Consider the following 20,345-nt stretch of genomic DNA (forward strand, 5'->3'; position numbering starts at 1 on the left):
ATAGTGCATATACGAAATGCTTCTCTCTAGAGTTCATTTCTCTAGCGAACTAACCTGCTGTTGACACTAAATGCCTGAGGTAAATATAATGCTATGTGAGATATTCTCAAACTGTTTTATTGATATCTTTCCGCAGTTGAAACACTGGTTGAGAGATGTAAACATAGAGCAATCGTCTCTTCTTCTGTACTTTACTGGTAGAAAACTGTTGCACAGCCTCGCACGCCGCATTCTAGGATTCGTCATGCGACTGCATGCACCGAACCGTGACATCTGTACCGTACGGTTTGGGACGAATACATGTACCCTCCTACTAAATACTAAAAAGTGCTTATTTGCCAAAGAGTGTTTTTTGTGCAACCACAAGGAATGTAAATGACTTACTGATCAGCAACTGACACAAATCAAATATTTCATTTATTCCAGCTAAATAAACAAGTCCAACTTATTTCTCCAGACGGGAGGAGATTGGGGTATCCCCATCAAGGAGCGTGGACTGATCTGCACATTATTCAGCTCCAAAGCTGCCGTTCTGTCATGAGCAATTGATCCACATTCCGTGGGGAAGACGGAGACAGATTAGGACCAATATTTGAATGAGCAAATACACATAAATATGACTAAAGTAATTAAAGACAAACGAATGGAAAGAACAGATTAATTATCTTGCGGATCACTGGGGGGTGACTCTTACGTTACTGCTGCTTAACTACCTCCTCACTCCACCAAAGCCGTGATGAACAGACGAGCAAACAACAGTAAAACTGATAAACAAAGTGTGCTGATGCACTGCGCCTCTCTGAGGGAGGCTGATGGAATTCATTAGGCTTCTGTGATTATCAATTAAAATCCAAAAGCTCTTTGAATTAAGACAATTGTGTTTCTGGAAGCGATATTGTGGGTCTGAGTGTGATGTCTCTTACCCGGCTGACTCCGCGGCCACGGTCCTCTCCGTAGTTGGTGCCCAGGATCTCAAAGTGGATGTTGGGGTTGGAGCCATTGTCATTAAACTCCAGCAAGCTGGTCAGACCACTTACACCTCCCTGTAAAAAAACAAACAAAAAAGTGATATATTACTTAAATGCTTCAGTTTGACATGGCTTTGTCATCTAATGAAAAGTGGATTAAAATGTCTTGTTAAATGCTATCAGAAGCACTGTGTGTACTTCCACACCTCTACTGGTACCACAAAGAACTATAGAAATAATTAAGGCAGTAACACAGTCCCCCCATCAGCCAGGAAGTGCCGCACCATTGGTTGAGTCAATATTGTCGTGTCCGACCAAGTCAGACCACTCAAAGAAACTGAACAGTATGTGATTCTGTTTGGTGTCAACATCGAGGTCTTTAATACATGGAGCAAGTGTTTATGCTTTGTTTTATTTAAAATAACTGAACTTCCAATAATAATAATAATAATAATTTTCACTACTGTTCAAAAGATTGCGGTCAGTAAGTGTTTTCTTGAAAGAAATTAACACTAGGCCTACTATTTAAGTAGGACGCATTAAATTGATTAAAAGTGACAATAATTTGTTAATCTTTGTTTAACGTTAGTTAATTAAAATACATTCATTCGTTGTTAGTTCATTCATAGTTCACAAAAATATTAAGCAGTTTTCAACATTGATAATAATATGTTATTTTTTTCTTAATCACTAAATCAGTATATTAGAATGATTTCTGAGGATCATATGAAACTGAAGATCATATGAAATATGAAAAGAGTAATGGCTACAAAAAATTCCATTGTAAAATATTTTCAAATAGGAAGCAGTTGCAATACGGTTAAAACTACATTTGAATAATATTTCCGTTTTTTCCCAAGATTTTTCCAAATAAATACTCAAATAAATGCAATCTTGGTAAGCATTAAAAAATCTTACCGACCATAAACATTTGAACAGTAGTGTATAACAAACAAACAAACAAACAAACAAACAAACATATACATACATACACACATATATATATATATATATATATATATATATATATATATATATATATATATATATATATATATATATATATATTTGCACACTTCATCTTTAAGTTGTCATCATCATCATCATATAAAAACATCATGAGCAAACTCTGTCATAAATGGCAAAATAATCTCTTAAATAGCTCAGAGCATGACAGTGGTTAGGATCACACTGTGGGCCTCATGTGGCAGGATGCGTGTTTGAGTCCAACTTGATGCGTGATATTTGCTGATCATGCCCCTCTTGCCATTTCCTCTCCTGTTTCAACTATCTCTATGAATAAAAATGGCAAAAGGGCCTCGCTCCTGTCCTCCCTCATTTCCCATCCTCTCTTCATTAGCATCACTAATTTAAATTCTGCAGCATCATACCAGCAAAAGTCCTCCTCCTCAGCCCTTCCTAAACTGCACCCACAACATGTCCTCCCCAGCGAAAACCCACATGAACAGATAGATAATTGTTGTAAATTCACTCTACCAATACCAGTGCTGACAGAAAAAATTAGACAGCCAATTACAAAAGATGATGAGCGCTTTCCAAATGAGTTCACCAACTGCTGCTATGTAAAGCCGATACACACAAACTTCCCCTAATTAAGCTGTAAAACAATGTTCCAGTCCAAACAGTCTCCCGGGAATTGAATACAAAGCCATTATGCAGCTGATGTACAGTAAAATAAGTGTACCATTCCATACATATACGTGTCTCTCAGACATCCCTTGGAAATGAGGTCATTAAAATCTAGGCAGATTTGAAGACGGCACGAGCCAGTGTGTTCTAGCGGTCACCCAGTCTGAATAAATCGCTCTATCTACTTTAATACGACTGTCACACAAGCAGCGGTGTGGAGGTGAGAGCCGGCCGAGAGGTGATATCTCTACTGTGGTATGGCAGGGAGGATCAGATACATGTGGATACAGAACGAACAGTACATCCCTCAGGGGATAAAAACGTTCCCCAGCAAGCATGGTGTTAAACCAGCACTCATTCACTAGCCCTGTAACATAGACTGTCATCTCACCCTAGGCAGTGTGCCATTTCTGTAGCCCTGCAGAAGACAGAGAGGAGAGTTTCACTGTTACACACTATCCCCCCTCTCCCCAACCGGAACAAAGATAGAGACTCATTACGGTCCTCAAAACCAAATAGTCATTTGGTTTCCAATGCAAATGAATCCAAGGTCAAACTCCCACTCGATCACATCTCTTTAATCACATCAGGGCTCACAGTTAGGACCTTTTTCATGGCCTAGTCAAGTTTTACTTTGTACTGCCAACATTTTCACAGGTCTTTTGACTTTTAACAATGCATTTATGTGTATGAATGCTATACCATTAAATGTTAAAAATATATTTCACACAAAAATTCGGTCATTACTGACACATCATTCCAAACCCGTATGACATTTCTATCCATTTCTTCTGTGGAACACAAGAAGGAGCATTTTAAAGAATATTCTGCGACACTCTTTCAATACATTGAAACTGATTGGGAGTGGGACTGTAAAGCTATAAAATGACACACAAAAAAAATCTTGTCAGGCCAATATGATTATTATGTGTGGCAAACAGAGCAAAATAGAAGTTTTTTAATAAAGATTTTGACGTGCCCTTGATATGACTGGAGTACATGAAAGAAGTGGTGATATCTGATCCATCAAAGAATCATTCTTTTGCATTAAATAAAAAATAAAAAAAATTTATTGATCCACTTCACCAAAATGGTCTGAATAATTCATTAAAAAGCGCAAGGATGTTTAAGGTGTTCCACCTTTAAGGTTAAACGGGTTTGGAATGACTTGAGGTTGAGTAAATGATTAAATAATTTAGCATTTTAAAGGAAATGTAAGGAAATTTGACAAAAAAAATTTTTCTTTTTTTTTTACAAAAAGTTTTTAATTGCAAAAGCTATAAAAAGCTATAAATATAATGCATTTAATGCATTGCAATTTATGTACAGTAATACTACTAATAACAGTAAAAATATGAATAAAAATAATATATTATTTAGTACATTAGTACAATATATTTAGTACATCACAGAGAACCAAAAGTTTAAGTTTGCAAGGCCAGTGGGTCATCTTTACAGTACTGTACCTTCTTCACGGTATCCAGCATAGACTTTCCACCCTGCCAGGGTTTGGAGCCCTTGCGGATGCACGAAAGACTCGCCATGCTGTGCCATTTCCTGTCCTCCAGCTTCCTGTGGAAGGTGTTGGCCAGCAGAAGCACTGTGTCGTAGATGTAGCGGTTGGTGATCTGACGAGATGACAAAAAACAGCAGGGAAACAAAGAAGAAAAAAAGAGAATGAAACCGACAACGTGAGCACAGAGAGCCTGGGACACCAGATTAATATTCTCTTACAAGAAAAAGATTTATGTCTGAGTGGGTACAGCTGGGATGAAAGGTCTCTACAGTGGAAATGACAACAGGCTGCTCACATTGAACAAGCCCTAGAAGACAGTGGAGTTTAACAAGGAATAGAAAAGACACACTTAACACCTGCTATCTGTAGCATTATTTCTATATTATTCCATACATATAGGCTTCGGTGATCATGAATAACAAGGGACAACAAATGGAATGGTACAATAGAACAAGTTCAATTAAAGAAAATCATCTTGACAATTTGATCATCTTGGCAAGGTTTTAATGTAAACAGACAGTTTTCTCCAAAGTATATGTAAACAAGCTCAACCAAAAATGAATTTGTATCAAAATATCAATATGGGATCATTGCATTGAGTCTTGTAGCATAAATGGATACTGCTATGTTTCTATTTATGGAAAATGAGACACACTCAGGTTATTCAGGAAAATTTTGGACACTCTCATCTCCATTTGAAACGTAAGTAAATTGGTGGCAACTGTCATTTGAAACCAAATGTATACACTACCATTTAAAAGTATGAGGTCAGAATCTCGGAATCCAGAAAAAAAAAACATTCTAACAGTTTCCATAACAATATTAATTGTCTCAATACAATCTGAGACAAATCATCCACCAGTTGCTGGTAGATTACGAAAAAAAATCCCAATGTTTGGCTGCTAGGAGCACAACTGTTTTCAACCTTGATAATAATAATAATAAATGTTTCTTGATCACCAATCTAATAAAATAATTTTAATAATTAATATTAGAATGATTTCTGAAGGATCACGTGACACTGAAGGCTGCGGAAAATTGAGCTCTGCCATTTAGGAATAAATCACATTTTATTTACAAACATTAAAATATTTTTTACATTTTATTTCACAATATTTAATTTTTTTTTTTTTTTTTTTAATCAAACTTGTATTTGTATATCAAAAAAGTTAATCAAAGAGTTCCTAAGACAAGAACGGGGTATTGTTCAAAATTCATGTATAACTTTGATGAAAAGTTTTGATCCACTTCAAATGTTGACTACTGGATATACAGTATATATGGAATTACATGCTAAAATGCATTGGTAACACTTTATAATAACGTTCAGTTGTAAGTCATTTATAAGTGATTAGTTAATGATGAACTAATCATTTACAAAACATTCATAAATGATTAGCAAGTGATATACTAACATTTTATGTATGTTTTGTAAATTCTGTTACAAGTTATTTACAAGTGATTAGTAAATGATTAACTAATTAGTTACGAAACATGACTATGCCTTCATAAATTATTAATAAGTTATACGTTAATTATTGTTTGTACGTTTTGTAGATTAAGTTCTAAGTCATTTACAATTGATTAGTAAATGATTAACTAATCATTTACAAAACATGAATATGCGTTTCATAAATGTTTAATAAATAATGTTATATATATATATATTTTTTTTGTATGTATGTATGTATGTATGTATGTATGTATGTAGCAATTAGAGGGTGCAGAAAGTGTTGTAAATGCCTTGAATACACGTACAGATCATTTGTAACAGGTAAGTATAATTTGTAACAAGTAAGTGTAACTCATTTACAAGTGATGAATAGTTTACACTTTAGATTAGGGGATGCAGAAAGTGTTGTAAATGATTTATAACACTTTCTGCTTCCCCTAATCTAAAGTGTAAACTATTCATCACTTATAAATGTCTTACATATACATTCATAGATAACATTCGTAGATCTTATGCCTTTTTGATTCTTGAAGTGTTAATCTACGAATGAAGTGTAAGACATTTACAAGTGATGAATAGTTTACACTTTAGATTAGGGGATGCAGAAAGTGTTGTAAATGATTTATTCATGCGTTTACACATCTATAACAGGTGTTGAACACTGTAGTGTGTACTGCAATGTAAGTGCTGACTGGTGAGGGTATAGACAGCTGTCTTCTCTGAAACACATGGAGTCTTTAACCACTGTGAGCAAAACATAAAAAAAAAATTAACATCATTTATTAAACATTTATGAAACGCATAGTCATGTTTCATAAATGATTAGTTAATCATTTACTAATCACTTGTAAATGACTTGTAACGAAATTTACAAAACATACATGAAATGTTAGTATATCACTTGCTAATCATTTATGAATGTTTTATAAATGATTAGTTCATCATTAACTAACCACTTATAAATGACTTACAACTGAACGTTATTATAAAGTGTTACCCCGTATTATACAAGACAATCAGCAACTTCACTCATACACAAGCTTTTAAAGGGAGCTAATTCCACTCTGATCGATTGCACGGCCCATGTGTTGTCTTCATTTTAATGAGAAGGTAATAAATAGAGTGAAGCGGTCATTAGGTTTCCATTGTTGTTTATTAACCTGCGCTGCACTGCATACTTGACACTGTATTGAGTGTCTGAGTAAAGTTATTTGCATACTCGCTCAGAAAAAATAATTTCACCAGTAATCAGAGAAACACAAATAAAAGGCTATACTGATTATGTTAAAAGTCACGCTCTGTTGGCTCCATCAACAGGCATTTGTAGGTACGCTCCACTATAAGGCTGTAATGGCTTTGAGAGCCACAAAACTAACTGCATTATATGTGTACATCGGCTTTAAAGCACACTGTGTCGATGGGGATGACACTCTCATCTAGGGCCCTATTTTAACGATCTGAAACGCAAGTATCAAGCGCGAAACGCAAGTAACTTTGTGGTCGGGTCTTGGGCGCTGTTGCTATTATACCGGCGGGATAACTGACTCTTGCGCCCGACGCAAATCTAAAATGGGTTGGTCTGAAGTAGCTTCATTACGCATAGCTGTGGTTTGGGCGTAACGTGAAATAAACCAATCAGAGCGTCATCTCACATTCCCTTTAAGAGCAGGCGTGCTTGTTTCATGGCGGACTGCTATCATAACGGCGGATTTGCCAGGCGCACGCCAGGAGCGGTTCACAGCCGAGGAGACCGACGTTCTCGCCAGGGCCGTAAAAGACAGAGAAGTGACATTGTATGGGGATGGAGAAACCCACCCAAATTAGCTTCGGTTAAACAGGCGTATAAAAATTTGGGTAAATGTGTAAGCTAGATTTATGCCTATTTTTTTCACATCTTCATGGACACAACAATGATTTCCCTCGTGTGTTAATATTTTTCCTTGTAATAATGTATGATTTGCAAAAATGAAAACTGCTGCTTCTGTGTAAATGAGAGAATCAAAGTGTATGAGCGTTGTGCACACGCTACATTGATTATGGCCAAGCATGCGCCCTTAAAATAGCATATGAATAACATGCGCAACGCAAGTGGCGGAATTGCTTTCTAAACCTGCAAAATAGCATCAGGGAACGTTTGCGCCGAAACACGACTCCTCTTTTCGCTGCACCGCCCCCGGGAGCGCAAGTTCATTCCCTAGTTTACCGGCGTGCGTCTGTGGAGGGAAAAGTCCGCTGTGCGCGGGTGCAAAATAGGAATGATACATGCGTCGGTGTACAAAGTCAACTGCGCTGGGTGCAAGATAGGGCCCCTAATGTTACTGGCGCACATAGTGGAGTTAAGACGAGATCATACTCCATTTTTCAAAGGAATGGGGTTCGACATCCCAACACAACACTAGTGGTGCTTGTATTTACACTTCCTGACTCCCACAAAACAACTCTCCGTCTACCAGGAGAATGGGCGAACAAAAAGACCAATGACCCAAAGAAGCAGACTTGACAGGGAATCCACAAGACTACCAAGGAACAGCGTTTTATTTGTCAAGCGTTGTGGCTTTTCCCTGTTTGCTGTATTTTTTCATCTGTGAGAGAAGAAACAAAAAGGGCTTACTTATTGATTTACCTGTATGTTTCATGTCTTAGACACAAAGTGAAATGGCATAAGATGCTGCCGTTTTTGGGTGGGCTGTTTTCTGAGAAGGCCATTTCATGATAGAGCATTTGCAGGAGTTGAGAACACTGAAGCAACAAAGCTGCCAGTGCCAAAGGGGCAAACAGAAAAAGACTGGGTTAAATTCAGGGGGGAGAAGATCGGCTGACCAGGGAAATCCATTAAGTCTTTTTGAAGTGCAGGAGTTAGTGGGTCTCTCCAGGGAAGGTGATTGGTGGTTTAAGGGGAACGGGAGGTGCAAAGGGGTATTCCAAAGGGAGGGTGGGATATATGTCAAGAAAGAGGGATGTGATACGCTTCAGAGCAGGGCAAAATTGGGCTCTTCTGGGTTGGACTCCTGACCACTGAGCAGAACTGAATTCTTAATGTCAAACACGTCCAGCTTATACAGTAGGCATTCAACACTACACAGAGAGTCCTTGTCCCCCCATATCTAACATTCTGAAAATAAGTGCTGAATTATATTATATCTCAACATCTTTCTGCCATTTGATGAAATTCAATAAATATAAATGCCCCAAAATGCATGTGGACAAGCAATCAAATAAATAAATAAATGCACCAAAATTTTCTTTTCAAAATGACCTTTTTCAAATTATAATCTAAATAATACTTTTCTTCACTTACAAAGAAAAGTTACATTTACTTTGAGTATAGTATAATTTGTTTCCAATTTGGACTTGCCACTTGGATTCATATTCTATGAAATATCAATAATTATGTGGGGGGTTTTTTCTGAAGAAAATTCTTTTTTTTTTTACAAAAACAATTTCAACCAAACAGCCATTGTAGCCAATATTATTTTATGAAAGTAAAAATACTGTAAAACATTATACAGACTATTTAATCATTTTCAATGTATGTGTACACCAATAGCAATATGAAGACCTCTAATGCCATTTTTACAACTGAATTTTTACAAACTGAATTATAGACACTATTAAAACATCTCTGTTAAAAACTCTCACATTCACAAGTCACAGGACAAGGAACAATAAATGATAAAACAAAAATTATTAGAATCACTGTGATATATCGTGAATATCTGAAATATCGTCTGGTCTTGCTAAAAATATATATTTGCCTTGTTGATACCAACATACACCCACACAACTATGAATTAATATTGAGTAGGGGCTTTGAAAGCGTGTATTGATATACTGTGCAATGTTTTCCAGTATTTAATGCGGCTGAATACACATCACATCTGTACATTTCTGTTGTCATTTCAGAAAATTTACATGTGAGAAAATGCATTCAGTTGGATAAATCATAGAAAACAGGAATGGGACCCACAGGCACAATGAAAAGAACTAAAAACTCAACAAAACAAGATTGCTAATTTTCACACTGACATTTTGTAGCTTTCTTAGGAAGTTAGCTCACGGGCTAATGATGACAGTTAATGGACACAATCAAAAGGGAAATGAAGGCATTCAAGGCAAATGATTTATGATTAACTTGAATGGACATGAATAAATGTGAGTATGGGGGAATGAACCGCACCTCTAACATCTGTGCCTTTGGGTCTTTGGGGTCACAGAGGGACGTGTTGATGCGGTGGTTGCTCCTGACGCAGCGCTGGCTGTTGTTCTGCGGGAAAGGAAAGGTCTGTCTCACCAGGGTCAGGCGACCTATAGATTTCATCACCAGCTCCTGCACATCCATGTCTGAAATCTCCTGCATCCCGTGAGAGGAAAAGAGCAGAGAAAGAAAATATAATGTCAAAAGAAAAGAGATTTTCCATGTGCAGTGTAAATAGGCTACAAAGATAAACAGCATCTTGCTGAGAAGAGCTTCTGTTTCACACTTGAATGGAAAAGAAAGAGCAGAAGTAGGACCAGGGAAAATATTACAATCATGATTTTCACTTCAGTAAATAAACTTTTGGTTGAGAGAAAGAAAAAGGGGTAGAGATTAAATATGAAACAAAATGTAGCAACCAAAACATTACTACCAGTTCTCTTAAACTTTATTTTCTTGCTTTACAGGTGACTGTAGATATTCATCTTTAATTATTTCATATATACTTTAACCCCCGGTTTCACAGACAAGGCTTAAAACTAAAATGCATGTTTGAGCTGTTTTAACTGAAGGCAATTTGCACTGGCATATCTTAAAATATGTCAGTGCCATTGTTTAGTCTCAAGAATGTTTTTTTCTTCTAAGACACGTTTATAAAAACTACTTAAATGTCCTAATTAAACAAAAGCCTAATCCTGGCTTGATCTAAGCCCTGTCTGTGAAACCAGGCCTAAATCAAACAAGGTCTTTTTTGAATGCTTGTGTTGCCAAATTACACAATTTCTATACAGGGACAATTTCAACTGCATATCATCTGAAAATATTTACTTAGCATGGACTATTTGACAAAGGTTTAGCTTAATTAGACTTTATTACATTACATTAACAATTGATATGTTTACTGATAAGAAAATAATAATAAATAGCTTAACAACAAAGTATATAATGGATTAACTTTCTTAAAGGTGCAATGTGTGATATTTCTGAGGATCTATTGACAGAAATGCAATATAAGATCCATAACTATGTTTTCAGTGGTGTATAAAGACCTTACTTAATGAACCGTTATGTTTTTATTACCTTAGAATGAGTCATTTATATGTACATAACCGCGGCCACCCCTTCTATGAAGGTCGCCATATCGTGACGTCATGTTTCTACCGTAGCCGACAGCGAACAGACAGCGCTACAGAGCGCGTTTCATCACTAACTTGAATGAGAAGCAGCAGAAAAAGACGCGGCTTCCTACGTCGGCCACCGTAGCCTCTCATTCGAGTTTCAAGGAAAGGCCGCGAATTACTGACCGGTTGCAATTCGCAAATCTCACCACTAGATGCCGCTAAAAATCACACACTGCACCTTTAAAGGGGCTATATGTAGTTTTCAGCGGACTCTAGCGGAGATGTTTCAGATTGCAACCAATACGTTTACAAGCGAGTGAGCGAGCACACTGGGCACCGGCCAGACTGAGACGCAACACACCAGAGAAAGCATCACACAACATGCTGGAAACTCAGGTAAACTCCCACTGCAAACAAACAAAACGGAGGTTTCTCCATGATTCAAAAGCCCTGCCGATGTTGATCCGTGTTTTCTTCCGAAGTTGATCCAATTCAAGTTTGGCCTTACGAGCTTTAGCAGATAAAACTTTTTTTTGTTTTTTATCAATATGTGGAGTTTGTGTTGGAGTCTGTGTTGTGCTGTGAGCAGGTCGTTTCTTAGTGTTATCAGACATGTCATAAGTTGCATAAGTCATAAGTCCATGTCATAAGTTGCAGTGTCGTCGCTGTTGAGTGCAAAGTCAGTAGACGAGGCGAAAGGCTCGGGAGCGCGCATGCAGGTCACGTCACTGGATTTCGCGTTAAATCCGACCCGGAGCCTTCACATAGAAATAGGAATACTTGCTTTCAGAGGTAATAGCAAAACCCGCCAAGTGGATCATTTTAATGTGAGATTACAACCCCTTCACACACAGGCAATAAAAAAAGGATTCATTTTAGTAGAAAAACTACATATAGCCCCTTTAAATATTATATCTTAAAATATAAAACAATCACTGTACCAACCAGCATCACAGAATAATACACAAAAACAAGAAATATGACTCCGATATTAAAAATATGAATGTGACGATCTAGCAGTGGGTTTAAAATAAATTAGATTATAAAGTAATTACTACAGTAGTAATAATTTACAGTACTTTATCTAGAAAGTGTTTATTCAGATTCTGAATTCATTTTATGAAATGATTGAAATTAAGTTAAATGGACAACACTATATTTTTATATGGTTAAAAAAAAGCCCTCACCAAGGGGACAATTTGTTCCAGTTAAACAAATGTTGCTCCTTCATTAAAACCGTTAATACCTGACACTGGTTCTGACACACAAACTAAACTTTCTTCACACATGGTTAAGTTATCCTCTCTCATAAAGTCAAGGTCAAATTCTCCAGTCCCCAGTTAGCTAAAAATTGGGTCTAATTTAAATACAAGAAATATAACTACATAAAAATCATCATTAGTATTACAATTATTCTCATGAATGGGCATTCAGGGTACTACCAAAAGGCAGAAAGACATGACCGTGTGCGCTCGCGTGTCCTTGTGCAGCCTTGGGAGGAATGATTGCTAATTTTAGCCTGAAGACATCTTTTCCACAGAAGGGCAGAGTAAAGTGAGCGAGCTGGGAATGATGTGATGAGAATGGACAGGGAACGTCCCCCAGTGAAGGTAGACTTCAGAGCGGCCAAGCTGTTCCCTCTGACAGCCTTCACTTTTGAGTTTCATTCTCACCTGCAAAGCTGTGATTGCTGGTGACTGGCTCTCATGAAGTACGTCATTAAATCTGAACTTGTGGCACACCGGCGAGGAACTTACTTGGAATGTCGAAGCCGTTCAGCCTTCAATAAGATTCAAATTAAAGTTGTCTACAACGCAACCTGCTATCTGAAAGGTAATTTGAAGGTTTCTGATTGGACGAATCAAAATCTTGCCTGAAGCACAGTTGAACACTGTCAAACGATGTTTGTGCTGCTGTTAATAATGGGGGCGAATAACGTAGAAGGCATCACAAGAGGGCATGTGAGGCCTTTATAGTGTGCTGCCCAACTTTTAAGAGCACAAGGACATCACGCTTTAACAGACCAGAAAATACTGACACTGAGTGGCTTATTCTACCCCCGGATGACAAACGCAAAGGCCCTTGATGCTTAATTAGGAGCTCTAAATTAGAATGACACAAATACGAGCCTACAGGGTTATGGCCCAATTTTAGGGTTCAGGTTTTGGCAGCTGCTTGTTTTGTCCCCAATGACTGCTGTCAAGTAAGGCCAACCGTGAGCAATGTATGTCCATACAGGGACATGTCAAGGTAACGTCATGTGCCTTTGTGTTTTATTTACGAGGACATAAAACTTTCCTCAGATAATCTAAACTCTCCGCCTGCCTGAAGTGTCCTGGTAGTCTGATGGCTTAAAAAATTATCCGAAAGGTTACTTTTAAAAGTCTGAAATATTCTATCAAATTTATATAATCAGTTTATATGATTTGATATATGATTTTTTGAGCAGCTGAAAGATCATTTGATCTTGTACTTATTTTTGTAAAGGGTTAGTTTACCCAAAAATGACATCCTAGGTGTATGTGACTTTCTTCTTTCAGCCAATCAGAGTCAATATTCACTGGCTTCTGGTAACGGCCGTATGTGGGTCTAGTTCCGGCCGAAGAGTGACCTTTGACCTGACGCATGATGTATTAACGAACGCGGAAGCACAGAGGATAGAGCAAAGGATTAGAACCGCAAGAGGCGTATACTCTTACCTAAGCTTACTCTACTACATCCTACGTCATACGTCAGGTAAAATTAATACCATAAGTAAAATTTCACCATGTGATGGGTTTTCCCAGATCGCATCATATATGCAAAAATAAGCCAAATTTTCCTAACTTTGTAAAAAATTGCACAGTGGCTGGTGATACACACATCAAGGAACAGCAAATGTTTATTGGACTTTCCCTTATTTTACACTAAGTTAGTTCTTCTGGTCTCAGCAATAACAGAATCAATAAAAAATACCACAACATTACTGGTTAAGCCTAGTTTCCAGACAAAGAGTCTAGCCGGCTTCAAACTGTTGTAATTCAGAACAAGGTGTTTTTGGCCTGGGAAGTGAATTTGTTACAGTACAGTTTCATAGTGCAATGAAGTCCATTATTTAAAAATACCAATAAAACTGATTTGTATGGCCTTTTAAAATAAAACCAGAGAGATTAATAGAGGTTACCATAGAGATTGACTTCTAAGTTATTGAAATGGCTATAATTCAGGCAGATGGGTTCAAAGTCTATATCTTCATTGTCTTCTCCTTGTCACAGGATCATTTGGGAAAAATGTTTTATTCGTTAAGGAAAGCGCTGAATTATTTTGGAGCGCTACTAGCTTCTTGCCAAATCTAATTTAAATCATTGTGCTGTAATTTGTCCTTATCTGGCCATCTTCTTCAGGCTCAGAATGAGCCATTGTCCGCCTCTCACTTAGACAAATCGGTATGTAAAGATGCAAATATATTCAAATGTGCTTACAAGAAGAATAAACTGGATTTCTTACAAAATTGTTAGAAAGAACCCACCTCATTTATGATGATCCAGTGACAGTCAAAAGCCACGAGATTGGTTTCCACCACCTAGAGAAAAAGAAAGAAACATTTAGCCACTCAGAAACTGAATTATTTGGAAGGGAGTGAACTGTCTCCTCCAGTCATGTGTTTCATTTATTATAAAAGCATTGACAGCTACAGGGTTTCCATTGAACTTTCAATGATTTCTCTTCAAAGTTTTAATAGGGGACAAGGCAAAGGTTTATGAAATTAATAAACAGAATAAAACTGACATCCATAACAGAGTCATAGTATTACAGCCTGTAAAAAATATCAGTTTTATATTCTCTGTCTGTCCCCATATGTATCTACACACTGTTCTTCCCATTGTGTCTGATCTTTGCTTCTCTCTCTCCACACCAACATGACACAAGAACAAAGTACCCTTCACCAATGTTTCTCCTGCCCACTGAACCAGCACCGCGTTTCATTAACCATAATTGTTTAGGTGACTAAACGTGGATGTCATAAAACATTTTGGTCATAAACAAAGGGAACAGCAGGAGAATCTGACGGCTGGAACAGCGCTAATAGTGTTTTAATCTTCCACAAACACCTAATAAACTTTATAATTACTAAAGAGACAAGAGGCATAAAAAATGTTCATCAATTGGTACAAGAAGGCTGTACTTGTCAAACAGAGCTCTGTGGGCTTTATGCTGGGGGTCTTCATCACTGATTGTTATAGTGCTGGTCAGAATTATTTGCCCCCTTGGTAAATATGATCAAAGATGGCAGTAAAAAATAAATCTGCATTCTTAATCCTTTTGATATTTTATTTAAAAAAATAGCAAAAATCTAACCTTTCACTGAAGTAAAAGAATTGAAAGTGGGGGGAAAATCACATTATGAAAACACGTTGGGAACAATTATTTGCCCCCTTTTATTAAATACTTTTTGCAACCCCCTTTTTCCAAGATAACAGCTCTGAGTCTTCTCCTAAAATGCCTGATGAGTTTGGAGAACCCCATGAGTAAAATGAAATACTCTGCTGTATCTTTAATGCTGTGGGCCTAATTTTCTGCCAGAGTTCCTGGACATCTTGTTCAGATACATGGCATCATGGATTCGATCAAATACCAACAGATAAAAAATCAAAACCTGACAGCTTGTGCTAGAAATCTTATAACAGGCCATGTTTGGATCTTCCAACAGGACAGTGATCCAAAAACAAACATCGAAATCAAAACAAAAATGGGTCACTGAGCACAAAACCAAGCATCTGCAATGGCCACCCCAGTCCCTGACCTGAACCCTATAGAAAATGAGTGGACTGAACTGAAGAGATTCTGTATGGAGGAATGGTCTCTGATCTCTTGTCAGGTGTTCTCCAAATTCATCAGGCATTATTGGAGAAGACTTGGATCTTGGAAAAAGGAGGTTGCAAAAAGTATTTAATAAAAGGGGCAAATAATTGTTCCCAATGTGTTTTGGAGAAATACATTTATTTTATAATGTGATTTCCCCCCCACTTTCAATTCTTTTACTTCAATAAAAGGTTAGATTTTTGTATAAAAAAAAAAAAAAAAAAAGGATAAACAATGCAGATTAATTAACTTTGATCATATTTACCAAGTGGGCAAATAATTCTGACCAGTACTGTAGACAGGAGAGACTGGGGAGTGTTGTAACACATCTGGCTTTTAACTTGTAGTTTTTTTTTTTAACCATGTGACTCAAACTGATATTCCTACTGATACTCAAAATTTCCATATTTATCTGCAAAAAATTAATTCAGAATTAAACTGCTTATCACTAAACCATGTTAATGAGTGCAACAAAGGTGGGTGGTAACACTAATAAAAAATCATGCCATTCCTCACCACCACACTTAACTTCATTAAGATTTTAATAAATAAATAAAAACCTAAATATTATACACATTTTAATCCCCAAAAAAAGAAAAAAAAATAGTTAATGTAAAATTAATGCTTCAGAAAAAAGCACATTTCTAAACTGAAAGTATTAAAACACACCCAGTCTTATCTACACAAGTGCCATGTGTAAACATTAGCTTAGTAACTGATGTTTAAATTACCTATGAAACTCCTTAAATCAGCCTAATATGTTAACAAGAAGCCTTCATCGAGAAAAAAAGTACATCACCACCTTTTGACACTCAGTAGTAGACATAAAAGTGGCCGCTGTTAGTATTAATGACACGCAGAGCCGATCAGCCCTACAGTGCTATGCATAAGTTTAGACACCCATACTAAAGTTGACTAAAAAGAGGAATAAAAAATCATCTTTTGGAAACTGAACTTAATGCCTTAATTTAAAAAATTAGGAAAAATCCAACCTTTAAGGACACCAATTTTCTTTGTGAATGAATAATGCATCGTAAATAAATAAATGTTCTTCCTTAAAATACAGGGTGCATAAGTTTGGACACCCCTATGTTAAATTCCCATAGAGGCAGGCAGATTTTTATTTTTAAAGGCCAGTTACTTCATGGATCCAGGATACTATGCATCCTGATAAAGTCCCCTTGGCCTTTGGAATTAAAATAGCCCCACATCATCACATAGCCTTCACCATACCTAGAGATTGGCATGGTTTTATTTCAGTTAGCCTAAAAGCTAGTTTGATTTGCATTGAGAGATGATCTTATGGAAAGTACCCCATGCCAATCTCTAGGTATGGTGAAGGCTATGTGATAATGTGTGGCTATTTTAATTCCAAAGGCCAAGGGAACTTTATCAGGATGCATAGTATCCTAAACAAAAAAAAAAAAAAAAAACTTAAAAATAAAAATCTGCCTGCCTCTATGGGAATTTAACATAGGGGTGTCCAAACTTATGCACCCTGTATTTTAAGGAAGAACATTTATTTATTTACGATACATTATTCATTCACAAAGAAAATTGGTGTCCTTAAAGGTTGGATTTTTCCTCATTTTTTAAATTAAGGCATTAAGTTCAATTTCCAAAAGATGATTTTTTATTCCTCTTTTTAGTCAACTTTAGCATGGGTGTCTAAACTTATGCATAGCACTGTATATGCACACTACGCAAGTTGCGTAGGGCTCCGCAAATTACTCAAGGCCCCGCCTCCCCCTCGTGTCAAAGCGCGTCAATCAAAGTTTACAACATCGATGAGAAAAAGTTTACAACATCGATGAGAAAATTAAGCGGAACTATCCTTCTGGTCACGAAAAGAGAGAAAAAAAAAAAAAACACCATGAGAGTGAATTGCGGGAACAGCAATCAGGCAGACTTGTATTCTCTCCTCACCAAGTTTGATGTCAGCAAAGAACAGTAAAGTTAAGTTGATGTGCATCCCTCTCTAGTCTGTCTGTCTAACCCAGCTGGGCAGTGCATCTTTTGGTCTGTCTGTGTCTTGCTTGCTAATGCCGGCCACTTCCAGGGCTGTGTTCTGTAACTTTGTGCCTGACAAAAAAAGTGAGAGTGAAATACAACTATTTATTACGTTTGATAAACGACAAAGGGCGACAGTGTTTGTTTATAAACTGCAGTTAGGAAAAGATAACCGCTTCGTTCGTTAACATGCGTTCATATGCGCGTGCACGAAATGTAACGTGCCCTTTCCAGCAAAAAATCTGTGGGGACCAATACAATATGGGCTTGATGGCACTCCTCATTATATAGACGCACATACTTTTAAAACAAGACAATGTTTATCAAGTCTCCAAGTCAGTTTAGTTACAACTCTGCAATAAAGCAAGATGCAAAGCAATGTATTGACATTGACTATTGATTTATAGGCTATATTGCATTTAAAATGTTGATTGGCTGGACATACTGGTCAATATGGATGCACATCCCTCAGTAAATAATAACCATCAAGCATTGCTTTCATCATTTAAAACACAGTGACATGCTATGGCAAGCCATTTTAGCTTTTATTCATTCACAGGATGCATTTTTGATATCAATAATTAAATCTGTACTATTTAAAATGTGAATTCTTGATATTAAGAATGTACTTTTTCTAGTAACAAAGTCTATTTCTGATATCCGGAATTACATTTTCATTAGTACTAGTTAAAGGAGGGAGGATTGTAGTGGGAGCACTGGGGTGTCAGGTGTGACTGTGTGGCAATGGCAAATGGTTTACATGGCTCATGGGTCAGGGTATGAGGGCCCCTTAACAAAATTTTGCTTAGGGCCCCAGGGAGGTCAGGATCGGCTCTGATGACATGACCCAATCATGTTGATGTCTGAGGCTTTATGAGGTCATTATAGTAACTCACAAAAAGTGTATGTGACTGTGTATATACAGTCAAAAGTTTGACTCAGAGGCAGATGGTTCAGCCTAATTAAAGCATTTGGCATAACTTCTACTAGACTAAGATGCACCTCTAAGGCTTGTCCTAATGCCAAGAAAAAGTTCAAGGTTGTTACAGAGTGTGCTTGACCCGATCAAATATCTCTCTATATTAGACGGTAAAATGCTAAATATTTGCATCCATCCAAGCTGCATCCATGCTGATTTTTTTCTTTGTTGAATATGCAATTAAAGTTGATGGTGAGAGTTGTGCCGTCCATTGCCAAGGAGGAAGGTATTGATCCTGGCAGCGAGCTGCAAGTTTGCACAGACGAGATTGAGATGCTCACGCTGAAATCTAGGAAAATCCTTAAGCAAAAGATCTGTCCAAGTTAAACAGAGTCATCTCCTGGGCAAAATCAGGCTCAGGAAATTAGCAAATAGACCTACATGTCTGATGTTCCTTAAAGGGATAGTTCACCATTTTCACCACTTTTTTTCTTCCATCAAACACAAAAGGAAAAATGTTAAAATATGTACTGTGAATGGGAAATGGGGTCTGAGATTATTATTGTGTGAGTGAACGTGATCATCTCTTCCTCTTTTAAGGTATGCTGAAAGATACAGTACAACTAACCAAAACATATCGTATCTGGTGTAATCAATCAGTGCTCAATCAGTGTTTCAGTGGCAGAAAGACATTAATCATTTCCGGACTATCGTGGTACATACAACTACCAATGTATTAAAACCTTGCCAGATTTTTATTAATAAAACAGCTTGTAAACAATGTCACATAGCATTTACCTCGGGTAAATCATTCAGTGTCCACAGCTTGTTAGTTCGCTAGAGAAATGAACTCTATCGCAAAATATATGCACTACATATGCACTAAAATTTAATTAACGTAAAGACAGTAAACCACTGTTTAAAAAAAACAAAAGCAATGTTTTGTTTAGTTTTCTCCCCCCTACTGTACCAAACTGTACTGTGACTTCAAAACCGAGGTACGAACTGAACAGTTGTGTGTACCGTTACACCCTCTACAACTTAATTAATTTTGTCTGTTAATTTAAATTTATATCTAGATTTATTAACATTGGCCCATGGAAATATGAACACACTTGACCGAAAAAAGTGCAGGGAAAAGTTTACCCTTTATTAAAAGTGAGGGTGACACGTTTCCCTGCATCCCCAGTGTATTATACGCCCATATGTTATGTTAGATAAAATGGTCCCACTATGTAGTAACCTTTAAATTAATCATTTGATACAATGCACTCATGATTTTTCGATTTACTTAGGCCTATATTTTTTTAAATACCTGCATGTAATTAATCTCTATAATTACGTCTATAATTACTCTGTTGACCATTCCCTTACCCCTTAACCCACCCTAAACCTACCCATACCACCAAACCTGTCCCCAACCTTACCTGTATCCCTCCTCAATAGAAGCAAAATTGTTTTGCAATACAACATCAACACAATTGTAGAACGACATTGTACATATTCTTTTAGATACCTTGTGTGAATTTTACCGTTTAGGCGCAAGGAGGCGAGAAAGATAATTCGTTTTATTATTTGCACGCTGTCTGAGACGCGCAGCTGTGTGCGCACACAAAACTTCTCACACATTGTGCACGAGTTCTCTTCAGTGCTTAAATTGGTAAGGCTTGA

General features: G+C 37.0%; 1 protein-coding gene across 3 annotated transcripts in view; it reads right to left on the reverse strand.

Moving 5' to 3' along the window:
• grid2 (glutamate receptor, ionotropic, delta 2) overlaps window positions 1–20,345 on the reverse strand; it is a 427,641-nt gene that overhangs the window by 125,377 nt on the left and 281,919 nt on the right. For all 3 annotated transcript variants that reach the window (XM_084389289.1, XM_084389290.1, XM_084389291.1), the window contains exons 5-8: window positions 14,412–14,465; window positions 9,765–9,938; window positions 4,085–4,246; window positions 924–1,043 (exon numbers count right to left, since the gene is read on the reverse strand). In XM_084389289.1, coding sequence (XP_084245415.1) covers window positions 924–1,043; window positions 4,085–4,246; window positions 9,765–9,938; window positions 14,412–14,465 — 510 coding nt within the window. The remainder of the gene's footprint in view (window positions 1–923; window positions 1,044–4,084; window positions 4,247–9,764; window positions 9,939–14,411; window positions 14,466–20,345) is intronic.

This window comes from Rutilus rutilus (genome assembly GCF_951802725.1).
Source record: "Rutilus rutilus genome assembly, chromosome: 19".
Classification (NCBI taxonomy): Eukaryota; Metazoa; Chordata; class Actinopteri; order Cypriniformes; family Leuciscidae; genus Rutilus; species Rutilus rutilus.